The 17,592-nt window shown below is 58.5% G+C and overlaps 2 protein-coding genes across 5 annotated transcripts; both read right to left on the reverse strand.

Annotated features, from left to right (window-relative positions):
- Nucleotides 1-241: 241 nt before the first annotated feature.
- LOC143827433 (uncharacterized) lies at nucleotides 242-7,303 on the reverse strand. The gene is made up of 6 exons (XM_077316975.1): nucleotides 7,145-7,303; nucleotides 5,550-5,727; nucleotides 5,060-5,122; nucleotides 4,173-4,416; nucleotides 3,735-3,875; nucleotides 242-390 (listed from the first exon to the last, which is right to left on the reverse strand). Exons 1-4 carry the CDS (start codon nucleotides 7,301-7,303, stop codon nucleotides 4,301-4,303), a joined length of 516 nt encoding a protein of 171 aa, XP_077173090.1. The 3' UTR covers nucleotides 242-390; nucleotides 3,735-3,875; nucleotides 4,173-4,300.
- On the reverse strand, nucleotides 7,253-17,095 carry LOC143827430 (complement C1q tumor necrosis factor-related protein 8-like). 4 transcript variants are annotated; one of them, XR_013227306.1, is made up of 5 exons: nucleotides 13,610-17,095; nucleotides 11,791-12,019; nucleotides 8,909-9,149; nucleotides 7,929-8,582; nucleotides 7,253-7,337 (listed from the first exon to the last, which is right to left on the reverse strand). XR_013227306.1 is itself a non-coding variant. In XM_077316971.1 (4 exons), exons 3-4 carry the CDS (start codon nucleotides 9,141-9,143, stop codon nucleotides 8,035-8,037), a joined length of 783 nt encoding a protein of 260 aa, XP_077173086.1. In that variant the 5' UTR covers nucleotides 9,144-9,149; nucleotides 11,791-12,019; nucleotides 13,610-17,095; the 3' UTR covers nucleotides 7,253-8,034. The 4 variants fall into 4 exon arrangements, 3 of the variants coding, with proteins under 3 accessions (XP_077173086.1, XP_077173087.1, XP_077173088.1); XM_077316971.1 differs by having other exon boundaries at nucleotides 7,253-8,582; XM_077316973.1 differs by lacking the exons at nucleotides 7,253-7,337; nucleotides 7,929-8,582; nucleotides 8,909-9,149 and having other exon boundaries at nucleotides 9,797-12,019; nucleotides 13,610-13,917; nucleotides 16,066-17,095.
- Between the last annotated feature and the right edge of the window lie 497 nt (nucleotides 17,096-17,592).

Raw genomic sequence — 17,592 nt, forward strand, 5'->3', positions numbered from 1 at the left:
TTTTCCTCACAACCACCCTGTGAGGTAGGCCAGGGTGAGAGAGTGTGACTAGTCACTCACCCAGCCAGCATCCATGGTACAAGGGGGGATTCATCCGTAAAACCGCAGATAAAAACATTATTAAAACTTACAATGCTCCGTTACATCTGCTTGGTTCATTGATCCATCCCCCGGACAGCAGGCTCCTCCAGTTGGGTTCCAGTTTGGTGGACAGAAGCCCAGAGATGGACGGAGGGAGGGAGGGAGGCCTGTAGATGCCCTTGCGTGTCATTTTGTTGAGATTCCCACATGCCTTCGAAGCCGCTGCAGGGTGTGAATCACCTTAGCATTCATGCGCAAGCAAGCATGCGGGACTTTTGCATGTGCATACATGCACCAACCTTGGTTAGCCTGCAAGACACAAATGTTCAAGATTTTGACTATGGCGGGGAAATGAACTCCTGGCAACTCACAACATCCCGAACACAAGCGTGGGAAACACTGATGTGTTACGGTGAACATGCACCCACCCTGCCTGAACATGCGCACATCAGTTGGTAAGAAAGAGCCGACCCGTGTTCACTTAATGACTGTAACCAGGGGGAGGAAAGGGGAAACGAACCCGGTTCTCCAGATTCGATCTCCTCCCCTGCCGGCCCTCTCTGCAAAAGGGGCCCGAGAATGTTTCTTTGCTTGCATATAATTCGTGTGTGCCGTTCTAAATAAACGGGGGGGGGGGTGTCTGTGGGCACCTTGAAATCCAAATAAGTTTTTGCGCTGAGCACAAGCTTTGATGCACGAGAGCACCCTTCATCAGCCGGCAGACAGCGGGGTGTTGTGTGGGAGAAGAAATGCAAACAGCAGGCAACATCTCAGCACATCAGACGATGGTACCGAAAATGCTCTGCTGGAGCGATTCTGGAGTTCACAGCTGGAGGCAGCCCGGCGTAATCCCGACGCTCCCCCCCCCCCTAAATGCACATGCATAAAACATCCGTATGAAGTATGATTTTTTAAAAAGGTCACATGGTCCCATTTTCTCGGCTTCGGGAGGGGCTTTGAAATGTCAGGACCAGATTTGCTGCAATTGGGGGTCAGGAGGTGGCGCTTCGACACCCTTCGAAAAACACTTTGGAAAGGAGCGCCAGGCAGGGGTTCCGAATTTGGCAAATGGAGGGGCGGCGTCCAGCTGCCCAGGAACGCCAGTTCCGATCTGCAAATTGCCCCGAAAGATCTAATGAAGAACCAGCACGAAAGAGCTCTTGCGTTCCCATTTTCCCTGCCCCGATTGTGGTGTTTTGTGGCCGTTGTTGTTTCCTGCTTCCCAAGAAGAACAGGGAAGCTATGAGCTTCACGAGGACACAGCCAGGTGTGCCTTCTGTACCTGACCCACAAAATGTGTCGCCTTGACACAATGTGCGTGCACCTTGCTTGTTTCCAGTGGGAATTTAGATTATATTTCCAGAAATTAAAAACTCAAACCGGATTCCATTTTAGAAGGTTGCATCGCAGATCTTATCTGGCTTTAAAATCAGGGAGAGCTCATCGGACAAAGTAGAGGAAAGAGAGCATAACAAAAACAGGGGGACTGCCTCGAAACTGGGGGGGGGGAGTTGAGGTTGTGTCTTAGGTTGTGCCTCAATGAATTCGGGGTGCCGTCTTGGATTTCAAGTTGGGTGGGGCTGAGGGGTAGAACCAGAGCCAAATGTGGCAGCCCCTCTCTCCATCTCTCTCTTAACGGCGCCTACCTCGCAGGGATGTTTTGCAGGGTCAAGGGCCGAACCAGAGATACCCTCCTGATGTCTCTGAAGGCCGAATAAAACCGCCAGGTCTGAGGCAATCCTAGGAGAGCACTGTTTTTTTCCAGGCGTTGGGTCACAAAAGCAGCTGTTGTCGCGCTGACTTCAGTTGATTTCTTTATCACCGCCAGGCACCCGCGGGGCGGGCACCCATGTCCTTTTTCCACTGCTCTCTCTCGCCTTCCACGGCGGTCCAGCGGAGAAGCCAGATGCCTCCCAGGAACTCCCTTTACCTGTATTTGAACAGCCTGTGCCAGGGGCCTGTGCAAATACCAGGCTGACATTTGCGGCTAAAATCGTCTCTCCCCAAAGAAAAAGACCGAAGCGGTTTGGCAGAGCCTCTGGCTAGACAGGCTCGCACAGCTACCGCTACGGGGCCCTCGAGAGATCCACCAGCAGGGCCCGAACTCCAGCAGCCCTCCCACTGTGGCCCCCCAGCACCAGGACGACAGAGCCCCAGACGTCACTGTGTTACCTGCTTGCCCAAGAAGGTGCGTCAGAGAAAGAGCTCCCACCAGCTAAGACCCGAGAGGCCGAAGCTGGTTTCCCTTCCGCCCGAGGGCCCATCAGCGCCAAAGCCGTTGCAAGCGGGCAGAGCCCCGGGCGGGCCCAGCCGTTCCCGGGCTGCTGAAGCGGAGCTCGGCCCCGCGGGATGTGGCCCAGGGTGCCCTCCCCCTCCCGGGCCCTGGGCGCCCACCGTGCGGCTGTGATTATTGTAATGCATCAAATTTAATTAGCAATTTTAGAGAAGCTTTTAATGCATCCATTACTGCCAAGAGACAACCCAGCGACCTTTCGGGCCGCCGCTCGCTGACGCGGATGTCTCAGTATCTGTTGCTAACAGAAAGGGAAGGCCGAGAGGCAGAAACGTTGGCTTTCTAATGGGGGCAGGCTGAGTTTGCATCCGAGGGAGGAGAAGGGGCCCTTCCTCTGGGGCCCATCAAGAGCTATGGGGTTGGTTTTTTAATCAACACGATGTGGGATTGGGCGAAGGGCGGTGTTCCATGGGACTCACACGGCCTGGTTTAAAAACCCTCTCTCCGTGGGTGGGTGGGGGGCATGGTACGGTCCTAGCCTTCTGCCTCAGGACTGTACCGCTTTTTCTTGCAATGTGCTCAGAGCAGGCCTGGGAGCTCCAGGTCAGGAGGAGACTGGGTCTAACGCCTCGTGGGGGGCAGGGAGGGAGAGCAGGGCCTCTCCTGGAGTATCACTCCCTGCTGCCCTCTGCATATGGATGTGTTTTCCCCCTCTGGCTCCGGCTGTCCTGTCATCGGTGCGCTGTATCTCTGGCGCATTTGCATCCCGGAGCAGCTCGGTTGCTATGAGATGGGGGCTGTCTCGGGCGACCGGCTCTCCCCTCCTTTCCCCCTCCCCTCTGCCACCCCCACTCTTTCTTCCTAGTGGATTGTGTTTAAATCCCCCTAAGGCAGCAACCCCCCCCCACACACACACACACACAACTTCTGGCCTTTGACCAGCCGTCAGCCAACAATTATGCCTTCTAAGCCAGCCCCGGATTTCCTCTCTTCCCTGGACAGATTCTGTTTCGCATCTGTTTGCCAAGGCAACGCTGAGTGCGGGCCAAATTCAAAGTTGGGGAGATGGCTGAGCCACCCAAATCTGGAGAAACGGGTTCGATTCCCTCCTCCTCCTGCCTGTGCAGCCAGCTGGGTGACCTTGGGCCAGTCCCAGTTCTCTCAGAGCTCTCTCAGCCCCACCGACCTACTTGCAGGGAGAGGGAGAGTAGGGGAATCGCAAGCCACTTGGAAACCCAGCTCTTCTTCTTCGCCACTGGCCCTCTTGCCCACGCCAGCACCATAAGTTCACCATAAATTCACCATCATGTTCCACGAGAAGAGCCAGGCCAAGCATGTCAAAACAGGGACAAGGCCAGGAGCGCAGGCCTGGCCCGAAATTACCCAGCACACTCCCATGGCTCAAAATGGGGATTCGAACCTGGGTCTCTGACGCTAGTCAAACCTCGGTTCCACAGTACGCTGGTTGAGATCCCCTGCAGCAGACTGGCTCTTCTGTATTTCGTGGCCCGTCTTCTCAGGCGCTGACGTGTCTTTGCTTTTCCTCTCCTCGCGTCTCAACCTGCATCGGCCAACACAGGACAACACGTTGCACGTTGGACGCAGGAGCCAAAAGCCTACAATCGATTGTGCCTTTATAAATCTGTCCCTAAAAGGCGGTGGCAGGGGGGGGGGGGGCTTTGATTCTTGATTTGGGAAGCCGGCACTTGTCAAGAGGGCAAAGGGCACTCCCCTTCCCGGCCGACGGGACAAGGGGGGTTCTGGCACAACCGGACGCGCTACGGCTGGCCCAGAAGCTGCCTCCCTCCCTGGCGCTTCCCTCCGTCCTCCTCCTCCGCTGAGCTTCCTCCCCGCTCACCTCCAGAAATGCCACCGAGCCACGCAGGCCTGGCTCCCCATTAAAATCAGCTCCCGTGACTCATCCCTCTCCTCGGACGTTGCACCACGCAAGGCGGCCCCTTCCTCCGTCCCCCTCCAAGCTCTTGCTTATGTATTTCTCACACGGTCGGAGCGCCAGGAGATCCGAGGACTGTCTGGCGGGCGGGCAAGGGACGTCCAGTGGGGGTCGGCCGCTCCCAGCCTCCGTGTCAGCCCCGAGTGTCCTAGGAAGGAAATGCCAACCAAATCCTTGGAGGGCCGGGGGCAGCCCTGCTTAGCCTCCGAGGTCTTGCCCCCCGCCCCACCACGGCATTTCTGGGCTCAAGGGCTCTTTTTAGGGGCTCCAACAGCCCCAAGGCCTCATCCCATCCCTCCTGTCCTCTCGCTGGCCTCACAACAATTCACTTCCCCATTGGAATCAGGACAGAAACTGGTTTCCAAGACGCAGCACTGATCTGTCCGGCTCCTGGACTCCCCGAAGCAGGCAATCCCCGGCCCCCTTCATTGTCGTGAGCACCGGAGGGAGGGCAGGAGTGAGCACCCGCCCCCCCCCATCCGGGATTCAGTGCGCCTTTTGAGGATGTCTTGCGTTCCCCTTGTTCATTTCTCTCTTGGCGCTCTGCCCATCTTCTAAATTCCCACACAACGGCGGGCAGGGGAGGGAGCTGCTTTCGTGTGGGTGTGTTTGTGTGTGCATTGTGTGTGTGTGTGTGGGGGGTAATCACAACCTAGGGTCATTCTGTCTCTGAAGGCAGAGAGGATTCGCGAACGGAGGCCAGGGGGCTTTGGGAGATAAGCCAGCCCCTCGCTGCTTTGGCAAAAGAGCCCCTCGGAAGAAGCCGTGTCGTGCGGCGCTCGAATAATCACCTCCCTTATCGCAGATGGCTGGGATTAAACGCAGGGCTCGCCTCACGGTTGGCCGTTCCGTCACTGCAGAAAATTGGAATTTGATTCAAGGCTTCCCGCATCAAGACACTGGCCGTGAATCCGGCCTTATCTTAAGCCAGACTCGGGGAAGGGGTGCCATTTCTCATCACGAGGACCGGAGGGCAGCCATGTTGGATCAGGCCAAACCCAGGGGCCACCAGGAGGTCCTCCAGCCCAGCCAGGGCCCCAGGAACCCTCCCTCGCAGGCCCCCCAAGCACCAAGGCGACGGACAGAGCATTCCGGCCCAAGACTGGGTATTCCACCGGTGGTTTCTGTGTCACCTCCTTCCTGCCCCCTTCTTGCCTGGAAGGCCTGGGGATCGAACCTGGGACCTTCTGCGGGCAAGGCGTACTCCCTGCCCCCCATTCCTCTGCCTGCACTTCTCTGGCCCACCCGTGCCAGTGGCAGGCGGGGGGGCTTGCTACTCACACAGCCTGGGAGAGCTCATCAGGGAGTGTCCAGTGAGATCCCAGCCTGCCCGGGGCACCTCTGTGACGCCCGCCGTTGAGGACCGCGGCACATGACAGGGGTCCCTTGGCCTCCCGCGACACCTCTCGGCCGTCCGCGTGAAATCCGGGGGCTGCCAAGGAACGCGTCGGCCGCTATGCTGAAAAGAAGGGAAGACGGGCAGGCAGGTGTTGATGACTAAAGAAAGCTCTGGGCATAAGGCTCCCCAGGCGACACCGGCCTCCGTGCCGCACGCACCCATGTGCCGCGCATCCCCCTGACTCATTCGTTGAAGAGCGGCCAGGAGGAGCAGATGGGGGCCGTCCTCCAAAGGGCTATTGCCAGCCCCCCCCCCCCCGCCCTGACTCACCATCCAGGGGGAGAATCAAAGGTTTGCGGTGAGGTTCTGGGCTGGGAGGGACACAGGGTTGGAGAGCCTGCTTTTCCCTGCCCGAAGGAGTCTCAAAGTGGCTCACAGTCACCTTCCCTTCCTCTCCCCACAACAGACCCCCTGTGAGGGAGGGGAGGCTGAGAGAACCCTGCTTGACCTGCTCTGCGAGAACAGCTCTAACAGGACTGTGACTAGCCCACGGTGGCTACCTGGGGAGGAGCATGGAATCAAACCCGGCTATCTAGAACAGGAGCTGCCGCTCTTAACCACTCCAGCCAGCTGGTTCCTGGGAAGAAAAGCCTCGGAGCCCTTTCGTGACCCTATCTCCGCTGACCCGGCTTGAATCGGAAGGGCCGGGGGTGCAAATGGGTTTCTCCGCTTCCCCTGGGCAAAGTCCGCTGGGTTGTTCTGGGCTCCTCTTCCCTGCCCGGCTCTGTTTGCTTTGCCCAGTGAGCTGTTCTGATGGGCTCCGCATCTCTGGGGACAAACAGACTCCCGTCCCCACCATTAAGGCCGCAGGGAGACAGCCGGCCATTAAGGGCCGCGGTTGCCCGGCTGCCTTATCTGCTCTGTCCGGGCGCCAGCTTTCCCTGCACTAAGAGCGGCCTTAATCATTCAGGGAAGGCCAGAGTTTTGTGTAGAAATAAAGCAGCGGGTGGGGGGACCGGGGGGGGAACGGCTGGATGGAAGGAAAGTGGAGATTCAGATTTTGTGAGAACATGAACTCAGTGAAAGGATCTCTGGGAGAGATCTGGGAGGGGGATCTCTCTTCCTGGCATTCTAGAAATCCCCTGGCAGCACCAGGCATTTCCGAACCCAAAGTCCTCCTCTGCCTGAGACACCGAGGGCCGGAAATATTCACTCTGCAAAGCTTTCCCGGGCTACGACAGCCCCACCCCACCGCCAGGCTAACTTTCGGACGGTGATGCCCACCAGCGGCATGAACTGGTACAGTCCTTTTTCAGTACATTGTTCCCGGTGTGTTCTAGGACCTCTAATGTCCTCCTCTTATATCCCCTGTCCTGCCCAAGGCATCACGTTTGTGACCCCTGCCCTGGCCTCCCTTCCAAGGAATTCCTGGGGGTGACAGGCCCGTGGTTCCCTTCTTGTCCAAGCAGATGGCGGAAAGGACCCTCCCTGCTCCGAAATCTGCCTCTCCTCATTCTTTCCCTTCTGCCATTCTTACCAGAGGGCTGTTTTCCCTGAAGCCGGAGGGGCCGAGGACAGACTTCTTTCTTCCCTCTGGACTTTCCAGCGACGAACCAGAGAAGGAACGTGCACAAAGCAGACCGACTGACTGAAATATTTCTTTAATGCTGTTAAGCTCAGACGCATAAGACATCATAGAGGCGGAGGCTCAGCTCAGCTTGGACAGGCAACTAAGAAAGCAAAGGAAGGCGGGTGGTTGGGTCGGATCCAGCCCTCAGGGTCGGACGCAAAGGTACCTCCCCGCTCACGGGAGTAAGCCCTCTGGTCTCCGAGGGTCGAAGATTCGTTCTGCCAGCAGATACCATACCTCATTCCGGCTGCCCCAACCCCATCAAAACACCCCAGCGAGTGAGAAGGAGCAGAAAGGGGCAGTTATAGGGAAACCTACAGTTCTGCAAGAGCTCCCCAGGGGTTCTGCAACCTTTCCCAGAAGTCCAGATCGCCCAAAAAATATTTGAGGGGCTCCTCCACTGTCAAAAGGTTGAAAAAGGCTGGGATAGAGAGGTCCGTTCCCCCCTGTCCCAAAAGACCAGGCCCTCGGGAGGCGGACCCAGGGAAAGAGACTGGCAGCAGGACAGACGGCATCTCCCCCCTCTTCATCAGATGATGCACAACGGCCTGTGGGACTCTCTGCCCCAGGATCTCGGGGTGGCGGCTGACTGAGCTGGCGTTGGAAAGGGATGTCGACAGCTTCGTGGCGGGGAGCTCCCCCAGGGGTGATGGAGCCTCCACGTCCAGGGGCAGAACATAACGCCACTTACCCCACGGTAACCCTGCCAGGCTCCTCTTAGGGTGCCGAGCAGGCAAGCAGAGGGGCAACGTCCGAAGGGCGTGGATGGGCGAGGGCAGCTCCCGTCCGGACAGCGTTCACTCGACAGCCGGCTTGATGAGATGCCCGTTGAAGGTGATGTAGACGTCCGACTCCTCGCTGTAGACGGCGTTCTCCCTCTCCCGCTTGAACATCCGCACCCAGACCTCGTCCCCCTCCCGGAGGTCTAGCATGAGGCTCTGGCTCTGCATGATGCTCCTCTCGCTGGGCTGGGCGTACAGGACGGCGGCCGGCGACTCGTTCCGCATCAGGTGGAGGTAGGTCTCCTTGTAGTTCCAGGTGTGGACGTTGAGGTTGAAGAAGTAGACGCCGGCCACGTAGCAGAAGAACTTCCCCGTGAACATGTTGAAGTGCTCGTAGAGGTTGACGAACACGGCGTCGAACGTGACGGGCTGGTAGTAGTCCAAGCTGTGGAGGGGCTTGCGGCGGCCCACGGAGAAGGCGGCGTGATATTGCTTGCAGGAGTTTCCCGGGGGGCCCAGGTGGCCCTTCTGACCTTTCCGGCCATTAGAACCCCGGAGGCCCGGCTCTCCGGCTTTGCCCTCGGGCCCCGATCGCCCCTGGTGGCCCGTGTCGCCCTTTTCACCTGAAGACGCCAGGAGAACAACAAGGGGGAAAGACTTATCTTTCAGGAACACTGCTGGACGGGGCCTTTGTTTGCACCCCAGCATAGCCTGTTTTCGAGGGCCCTAGACTTGGGGGATCACAATGAAGAAGACACGGGATAGGGGTAGGGGGTTGCTAGATCCAGGGTTGAAAATTCCCGGAGGTTTGGGGATGGAATCTGGGGAGGGTAGCCAGCCATCCTCCCAAGCAGCCCTTTTCTCCAGGGGGCCGGATCTCCATGGTGGATGAGCTGTGATTCCAGGGGATCCCCAAGCCCCACCTGGAGGCTGGGGCCCCACCCCTCACCTTTCAAGATGGTGATGTCGATCGTGGGCCGGACTTTGGGCAGCGAATAGGCAGAGTCGCTCGTCATCCGGACGTATCGAGAAGAGGTGATGGAGGCGGGCTGCTCGTCTGAGTCGCAGCATCGTACGCAAGCCCCCCTCCGGGTCTCCTTCTGTGGCGAGGCTTCTCCTCCCGGAAGGAGGCTGGCTGGCGAGGAAGAGGCGAGGACAAAGAACGCCAGAAGGACAGCCCGCATCTTGGCCTAGCACAACAAGAGAGAGAACAGCAGGGGACTTTTCTTGAAGGGAAAGAAACACCAGAATTTGCCCGTGGAACTAAAAGAACCATGGCTGGTTCCGCCTCCTTCAGCAGCCATTTTGGGGCTGGCTCCGCCTCCTTCAGCAGCCATTTTCTGGTTGCACCCACCCCCTAGCGTCAGAATTCCCAAGGCACCTACAGGCCTCAAAAAGGCCAGGGGGTCCCTGCTGTATTTCTTTATAAGGCTATACAAACGGTAGACTGGATTTCCTCATTTATACCCTGAAAAATATACATTTTTTTTGGGGGGGGGGGTGGCACCAAACATTCACCCTGTACTATTGAAGGATTTCCTACTCTACCGTGGAAGACTTCCGGGTGACTCTGGGGGAGTCACTCACCTACTTCACAGGGTTGTTGTGACAGTTCAACAGAGCAGGGGAGAGACGGCAGCACCGCCTCCCGAGTACATCTTGGTAAACATCGGCCAGTTAAACAGATTTCAGCGGGCTGGAATTGCATTAGCTCGGGCTGAGCCCGGAGTTACGTGTCCTTAACAGAATGTTCTGAGCTCTCCCCCCTCCAAAAAAGCCCCCAAATCCAGACAAACATGTCCCCCCCCCCCCCCCCCCCCCCAGACTCCCAGCCGGCTGAAGGCCTTAACAAGCCCTGTCCGAATCACAGCCACGGCTACGAGGATTGTAAAATGCTCCCGACAGAGGGGCATTCATCTCCACGCCGGATGTCTGTTCTTCTGATGTGGCCCCCGGCATGCCACGAGGCACATTCATGCGCACCAGGCTGGGCCCCTGGAAGCCCCCCCCCCCCGATCCCACTCTTTTCCGGCTCGCGCCTGGTGGCGCATGGACAGAAGGATGTAGGTGTGCGATTTTCCTTTGGAGGCGCCTCTTCCCTTCCCTGGCTGGTGCCACCCGAGGACACGGTCGTGGCTTTCGGAGCCGGCTGAACAAACATTGTTAACGCCAGGAGTCCGTGGCTGGTCTGAGGGGGCCCCCTTCTACGCCCGCCCCAGTCCTCTCCATATGGAAGGCTCTGCTCGTCACCTGCGCTGAACTCCCTGCCTCCGAGGCCCTGCGTCCCTTTCTCCCTCTTTTTCTGGCCACCTCGGCTGCGATACTCGGAATTAGGAAGCCTGGCTCCTGGCACACGCGGAAGAGGGGAGGCTGCCCCGGCCGAGCAAGACAGCTGCTGGGGAGGGAGCCGGCTAAGTCCGTGAACTCACTCGCCCCGTGCCCTCAGCTTCCCTGCCTGCCGCCTGGGGGTCACCTAGGGCTGCCGGTTCCCCTCTGGCCACCAGGAAAGGATGGAGGGGGACTCTGGTTGTCAGATCAGTTCCCCCGGAGGAGATGCCTGCTCCGGAGGGGGGTCCCCATAATATTATGCTCCACTGAGGCCCTTCCCCAGCCCAAATCCAGCCCATTCCCAGGTCCCCCCGCCAAGAAGACTCCAGGCATTTCCCAGTCCTACTCGATACAGACCCCCAAATCCGCTCTGTAGGAGACTGGGCCCATGATACCTGGACACAACCAGCCGTTCTTTCCTACAGGGTCTCTTCCCTAGCAAAGCCCCTCAATGAGATTCTGTGTCGAGGAGTGCCTTTGAACTCTTCATTCTGTTGATAAGAAAGCCTCGTCTTTTTCTCTTCCTTCCAAAAAAGAGAGAACCCAAAACCCGGGGGCTGTTTCAAGGCTCCAGAGCCTCCTTCAGTGCCAATCAGGGAAACAGAGAGGGGCTTGTGGAACAATCGATTTGGGGGCTGGGGCTGGGGCTGGGGCTGGGGCTGGGGCTGGGGCTGGGGCTGGGGCTGGGGCTGGGGCTGGGGCTGGGCTAAAGACGTCAGGACACAACAGGGGCCCAGACGCGGCAGGCAAAATGCGAAGAAGAGAGCCTCTAGGGCTGCCGGAAGAGGAAGGAGCACAGGGGAAAGCTGAGTTCTCATCTGGAGGCCTCGGGGAAAGCTCTTTCCATTGCAGTGATATTCCTGGCACGGAGAACCCCCTGGCTTCCCCGCCCTTTCCCGGTCTCTCTCGGTAGGGTTTCCACGCTCCGGGGGGCGGCTGGAGATCCCTGAACTCCGCGGGGCAGAACTTGCCCCCCACCTCATCGCCCAGGGCTGGGAACCCAAAGCAGAGACTCCCCTTCTGGGCTTGGCCCGCCAGTCCGCTCACCGCCAGTCTGCCCCAGCATCCCGCTCACTCCTCCGAAATCTCATCCCCCTTTTGAGCAACCCTGATTTGACTCCGTCCCGAGCCACGTGCGGCCCCACTGTTCAGAGGTGCCAGCCTCCAGGCGGGGGCTGGGGATCCCCTGGAATTGCAGCTCATCTCCAGAGGCCACTCCCCCAGGGGGAACCGGCTGCTTGGGGGGGGGGGCTCTGTGGCCCAGACAGGTCCCTGTCCACACCAAGCTCCATGGCACAAATCCCCAACCCCCTGGGGGCTGCACCTCTTCCCCCCAGCCCCCGCAGACTCCCACTCCCTCCCCGACAGCAATCTACATGGCCAGTCCTTGCCCTGCCACAGGTCGGGGTCTCTCCAAGGGGCAGATCTGACCTGGAAACGCCTCTGGGCCTCCCAATTCCCTGGCCGGGCCCGTCCGTCCCCCGCCGTTCCCTGTGGACTTACCCCGGCACTCCCGAAACTCTTCCCGCGGCCTTCTCAGCGCCCGTCCTGTAGCTCGGGAGGCGTCGCGCTCTGTTCGTCCGGGGATGGGCTGGAGCCGTTTCCTTCCCTGGCATCCAAAGCAAACTGAAGCCCGACGGCTGAGGAAACTCAGCAGGCAGGCAGGCCGGACAGGGCAGGCGGCTTGCGGGATCTCCCGGGGGACGCCCGTCCACACCCCGAGCTTGGCCTCCTTGGAGCAAACGGAAAGGAGGCGGGTGGGAGAGAGCTGAGCCAAACCCTCCTGCCCTGCCGGCCGGCTGAGACAGGGGAAGGAGAAGCATCTGGGAGTAAACAGCTCTGGGGAGAGCCGGGATCCGTGGGGAGCTGAAGCCACCCTGGTGTGCTCCTCAGCAGCACGGTGGGCAAAAGCTCCAGAGAGTTTTGGGACAGGATCCACGGATGTTTGCGCCCCTGTCCTCGCTTTTGGAGCAGCATTGAGGGAGAAGACAGGAAAAGCCCTAGATGGGTTGAAGGTGACATCCTGAACGGCCTGCCTCACTCCCCGGGGAGGTGCCAGCATTCGAACTCTAGACGAGCCGAATTCTCAGGGAGTCTGGAGAGCCAACCTGGTGTGCTGGTTAAGAGCGGCGGCTTCTAATCTGGCAAGCCCAGGTCGATTCCCCGCTCCTCCCCAGGCAGCCAGCCAGCCAAGGTGACCTATGAATGGCCTAATTCTGCCCTCGTGCAGTACATTTTAGGCCCTCCAAAGACTTCACCATTGGGAATCTCACGACAGCCATGTAAGGTAGGCCTGCTGACCTCCAGGTGGAACCTGGAGAGCCTCTGCTCTGGACTACAGAGACCAGCTCCCCTTGGAAGGTGAGCTCTAGGGTGTTACACCTTGCTGAGGCCCTGCCCCAAGCTCCCCCCTAACCCCCCCAAAAAAAAATCAAGCAATGACGCAGCTTTCTGCCTTTGAGAGCCTCTCTCTTCCGCTGCCCGAAACACACCAGGCCAGCCAGCTCCTGTCACGGTGGGAGAGCAGGGAATCATCCGCTCGACAGACTGACCTCTGGGCCACAGGCAGCCTCCTGCCCCGCACAGTTGGGCCTTGACGTGCAAACACACATTGATGCAAACCGGTGATTCGCATTTGGGGAGGGAGACCAGCAGGTGGACGCCCCCGCTGGGCTGACCTTGCTGGTCTTGCTTGGGATTGGGTTCGACAAAGAACTGGCCCACGATTGACCTCCTGAAGGCATCGGAGGGGGTGGGGGCAGCCGGGGTGCAGGCCGGTCGTGGGAGGGAGCCGGGGAAGGTGGGACCCTGCCCGTCCCAGGCTGAAGGTCCCAGAGCTGGCCAGACCTTTCCCTTGCTGTTACAAACATAAAATTGACGTTCTCGTGGCTCCCACTGAAACATGACAAATTAAGGGGCTTGCCTTTTGTGCAAAAGGAAGAGTGTCGGGTGGGGTGGGATCAACTGCTTGGGGGGCCAGGCGGTGCATCCGTGGGCCTCTCCCCGGGACCCCCAGCCCTGCGTCCGTGTGTCCCGCATCCTGACACCCTGACCCGGCAATCCGATTGTCCTGTGCCTGGGGGCGGGGCTCACGTCAGGAGCTGGACACGCGTGATCGCCCATCCATTTCTCCACTCTGCTCCGCTGACCTCTGGCCGCTGTTCTTCGCCCACGAGCATCTCTCCCGTACCTCGGCGCACCAGAGGCTCCCCCCCCCCGCCTGTTCTCCGGGCCGCTTTGCATAATCTCCCTAAAGCGCAGGGAACGGCGTGCGCTGGAGGGCCCCCCCCTTCTTCCCCATCTTCCTCGGAGCACGCCTCACCTTCCCCCAGCTGAAGGACGAGGCGGTTCTGCGTTCTGATCCAGCAATTAACTTCCTGGCGTGTAATGCTTTATTAGAATTCTTCTCAGGCCGACCTGCGCCATCCTCGGAGTCCAGGCATCGGATCGCACCCCTCTCTGGGAAAGGCCAGCGTCGCGTCCAACGGATTCTTTCTGACGGCAATCTCTTGATCGGTTCAGTCTCCCGGTGGTGAGGCTCGACGAGGAAGACGGCTGCCTCAAAAGATCGGCTTCTGTGCCCGGAGGTCACACGCATTGAGGTGGAACAGACGCGCCTGGTGTCGTAACCTGCAGGTAGTGTGCATGGTTCAAAGGCATAGGCAGAATGTCCTGCAGGGGGCATTGCAGGAGACGTGGGTTTCGCATAGTTAGATTAGGAACTCCCTGTTATTTTGCCAACAGTCTCGTCCTGCATCCTGATTGGCTCGACTGGCCATTTCCTGCTCCTTTGAGCCCCCTTCCTCCCTGCTTGCCTCCACAACAGGCAGAATAAAGGCAGAACAACAGCTGGACAGTCCCTTAGAAGAAGAATTGGTTTTTCATACCCAAAGGCGTCTCCAAGCCGTCTGCAATCTCCTTCCCTTTCCTCTCCCCACAACAGACACCCTGTGAGAGAGGGGAGGCTGAGAGAGCCCTGACAGAACTGCTCTGTCAGAACAGCTCTAGCAGGGCCATGGAGAGCCCAAGGTTGCCCAGCTGGCTGCAAGGGGCAGAGAAGCAGGGAATCCAACCGGGCTTTCCAGATTAGAAGCTGCCACGTTCAACGACTACGCCCCGCTGTCTCGCTCCCCTCTTTCTGCTCAAACTTGGTCTCTCTTCTAAATAAAACTGTCTCATTCTTCTAAGCAGCCTGGTGCTTTACCTCTCTTTGCACACTTAAGCTCTGCCCACAAGTAACACGGAGATTTCTTGGCCTCTCGCCTTGAAGGCCTCACGGGGTCGCCATGTCCGCTGTGACTTGACGCCGTGTCCCAACACCACTGTGACCCCCCAAAGGTCCCTACTCTGTCATTTTGCCAGTGGCGTTTTCACCTGCGCAAGATTCTGGTGCCGGGCAGGGAAGGGGGGCTGGAACTCCCTCAGGCCTTCTCTCCTCCCTTCCAGATCTTGGCGTTTTTGCTGCCTGCGAGCAGCGACTTTAGCGGCCTGTTGCTCAGCTGGGCAATTACAGCAGAGCCGAATCACGCTGCCTGTCAAGGCTGCTCTTCCCCTGGGCCGTCAAGGAGAAAGCGTCTTTCAAAAGCTTCCAGGAGGCACAGAGAGCAGCTGCAAGACCGAGGGACCCTACTGGGACAGCGGAAATGGGACCAGAGCGGGTCGGACTTGAAGGCGGGCGACTTTGAACGTAAGGGAAGCCATGCCGGATCAGGCCAGGCCAGCACTCGGGGTCACACAGTGGCCCAAACTCAGAGGCCACCAAGAGGTCCGCTAGCAGGGCCAGAACTCCAGAAGCCCTCCCACCCTAACCCCCCCCCAGCACTATGTGTATCACAGGCCCTTTAGCCAAGGAGTACAGTTGCCAACCTCCAGGGGAGGCCTGGTGTTCGCCTGGTCTTGCAACTGATCTCTGGACTTTCCCCTGTGGCGTCACAACCCTCCTCTCCCCAAATCTCCAGGGAGCCAAGCTGAAGTTGGCAACTGAGAGTCCTTCAGTGACTGCCCATTCCACCACCACCCTCTTCCTCCAGCAGCCAGATAACCTTTCCTGGCAATTGCAATTATAATCTTGCAATTATTGTGATTGTTATGGGGTGTTGAAATTGTTGCATTGCTAGATTTGTATTTTGGGGGGTGTTTTAAATTGTTATATGATGCTTTATTTGTTTACATTGTTTAAATTGTTATGTGTTTCAATTGTTATATGATGTTTTATTGTTGACCGCCACGAGCCAGCTTGCTGGAAGTGGCGGCATACAAATCTAACAAACCAACAATTGTACATTAAGCTCCTGCTTGCTCCGGGGTTGACTAAAACAGCCGAGCGTTGACATCCCGACGCCTGCCTGACTCTCCGTTCAAAATGGCTTTTGGCTTCCCCACAACTCTCCTTACGTGCAGGAGGGTGAGGGGCAATATTCATCAAGCAACAACATCCTGCGTCTTAAAAAACAAAACAACCACCAAGCAACTCCCCCCTCTCCCAGTTTCTCTGAAAGGGCCAATTATGTCATTAGGCCTAATGACTCTCTTTTTCGAGAAAAAGCAGGGAAAGGAACAAAGAGCCGCAGCGGCAGAAGCCCCATCACGAACCCGCAAGACGAGGCCATCCTGGCCAGGGCCCACCAGAGAGGACATCGGGGAGAGACCCCCACCCACGCCGGCCCCTCGGAGGGAAAGGACAGATCCGGCTCTCGGCCAACGACGTGGGACCCTGCGGGCCGCCGGTTGTGTCAGCCACACTGGCTCGGCTCCCCCGGCCGGAGGGTTGGGAAATACCTGGAGATTTGGGGGCAGGACGGAGCTTGGGGAGGGAGGGGGCCTGGGGAATCTACAAAGAGCCCCGGCATCTCTCCTCCCCTGCCCCTGCCGCCCTCCAGGCCGCCTCTTCTCAGCACCCGTGGAACTCCCTGCCCCAGGGCTCCGCCAAAACTGCTCCCCGGAACCGCGGCCGGCAGAGAGAACCGCGGGCTGGACGAATGTTTGCGGCCGCTCGAGAGTCTCATCAGCCAGCCGCTTTTGCGGGTTACTATAGAAACAGGCCTGCTGTGCTCACATGGAATTTGCCCAGGAAACAGAAATCAATGCCTCTCCAGTCGGGGCTGGGACTGATTGCTCCGCGGCCGCAGGGACGGCGTGAAGCTCACCGGCTCGCACCAAATTCCTTCTTCACGCTCCTCCGGAGCCAGGACGGCCCCCGTTGGCCTTTGGGGGCGAGGGGGGCCAGCTCACCGACAGGACTGCCTCCCCGTTCCTGTACCGTTTTCAGTGGGAGGCCCGGGTTCAAATCCTTGCACGGCTGTGAAATTCACTGAGAACCCTGCCTGACCCTGAAGTGGGGGGGGGGGGGGATAAGATAGGTGTGATAATGCTTGGACCACACGGAGCCCTTGGCCTGATCCCGAAAGCCGCAGAGAGCAGGGCCTTCTGTGTGGCAGCCCTAAAGTCACCAACTGTTGCAAGCCTATTTCCACGCATCAACCTTCACAGGAAAGGGCAGCCTCCTCTGTCTTTCCTTCACTTCAGAATCTGACTGGTCCCAGGGAGAACAGAAGGCGTAACCTTCTCCTGCCCGTCAGTCATCTTTGCTCCATTCCCCCCCCCCCCACACACATACACCTTTCCCCCCAGTTCCAACAGGAAAAACGCACAAGAATGCAATTGGGTGACTTTTCCCTTGGAAACAGGGGCCACTGTCCCTCACTTGACTAGCTTCTCAGGAAGGATGTGTCAGATCAAGGGACACCCCTCTCCCACTGACGTTTCCTAGTGAGAATCCAACATGGGCTTGTGGCCTGCCTCGCTGGGTCGTTGTGAGAATAAGTACGCCAAACGGATCTCCTTGAGGAGGTAGGATAAAAGCACATTGCAGCCAGAGGGAGAAAAGCCCTGGTCATTGCAAAAAATATATATACTCTACCCCGGACTCCTTCAAAGTCTTTGAAAAAGAAGACTGCATGATTGGGGGGGGGGGCGCTACGGCTGAGGGGCCCCCGCTCTCAGCTGCTGTCAACCGGGCCAGGAGGGGCGGAGGCTGAAGGCCCAGCAGGGGCCCCCAATTAAGCCGTTTTGTGTGGGAACCTGGCAATTGCCGGGCGTTTTAAAAGAGCATTAATTGCAGTCATTGGGGCGCAGGCAGGGATGATTCACAATTTCCCAGTGGGATGTTTTCAAATGCGCCGTCTACCACAGGTCACCAGAACCAAGTTCTTAGCCTGCAATTACTCCGCACGGGAGGCGCAAACCCCGGACTGCCTTCGGGCCATTTAGGCCGGCCGCCGGAGGAATTCCAGGGCCGAATTGACT

Source organism: Paroedura picta, chromosome 17, assembly GCF_049243985.1.
Source record: "Paroedura picta isolate Pp20150507F chromosome 17, Ppicta_v3.0, whole genome shotgun sequence".
NCBI classification, from domain to species: Eukaryota; Metazoa; Chordata; class Lepidosauria; order Squamata; family Gekkonidae; genus Paroedura; species Paroedura picta.

Excerpts from the sequence above, each read along its gene's own strand:
- LOC143827433 (XM_077316975.1), bottom strand. The coding sequence starts at position 7,303 with ATGATGTCTTATGCGTCTGAGCTTAACAGCATTAAAGAAATATTTCAG. Across the intron at positions 5,728-7,144 it reads TCAGGGAAAACAGCCCTCTG|CATAGCGGCCGACGCGTTCC; the intron begins GTAAGAATGGCA and ends CCTTCTTTTCAG. Across the intron at positions 5,123-5,549 it reads GATGAGCTCTCCCAGGCTGT|TGACGGAACGGCCAACCGTG; the intron begins GTGAGTAGCAAG and ends AATTTTCTGCAG.
- LOC143827430 (XM_077316971.1), bottom strand. The coding sequence starts at position 9,143 with ATGCGGGCTGTCCTTCTGGCGTTCTTTGTCCTCGCCTCTTCCTCGCCA. Across the intron at positions 8,583-8,908 it reads CGACATCACCATCTTGAAAG|GTGAAAAGGGCGACACGGGC; the intron begins GTGAGGGGTGGG and ends TGGCGTCTTCAG.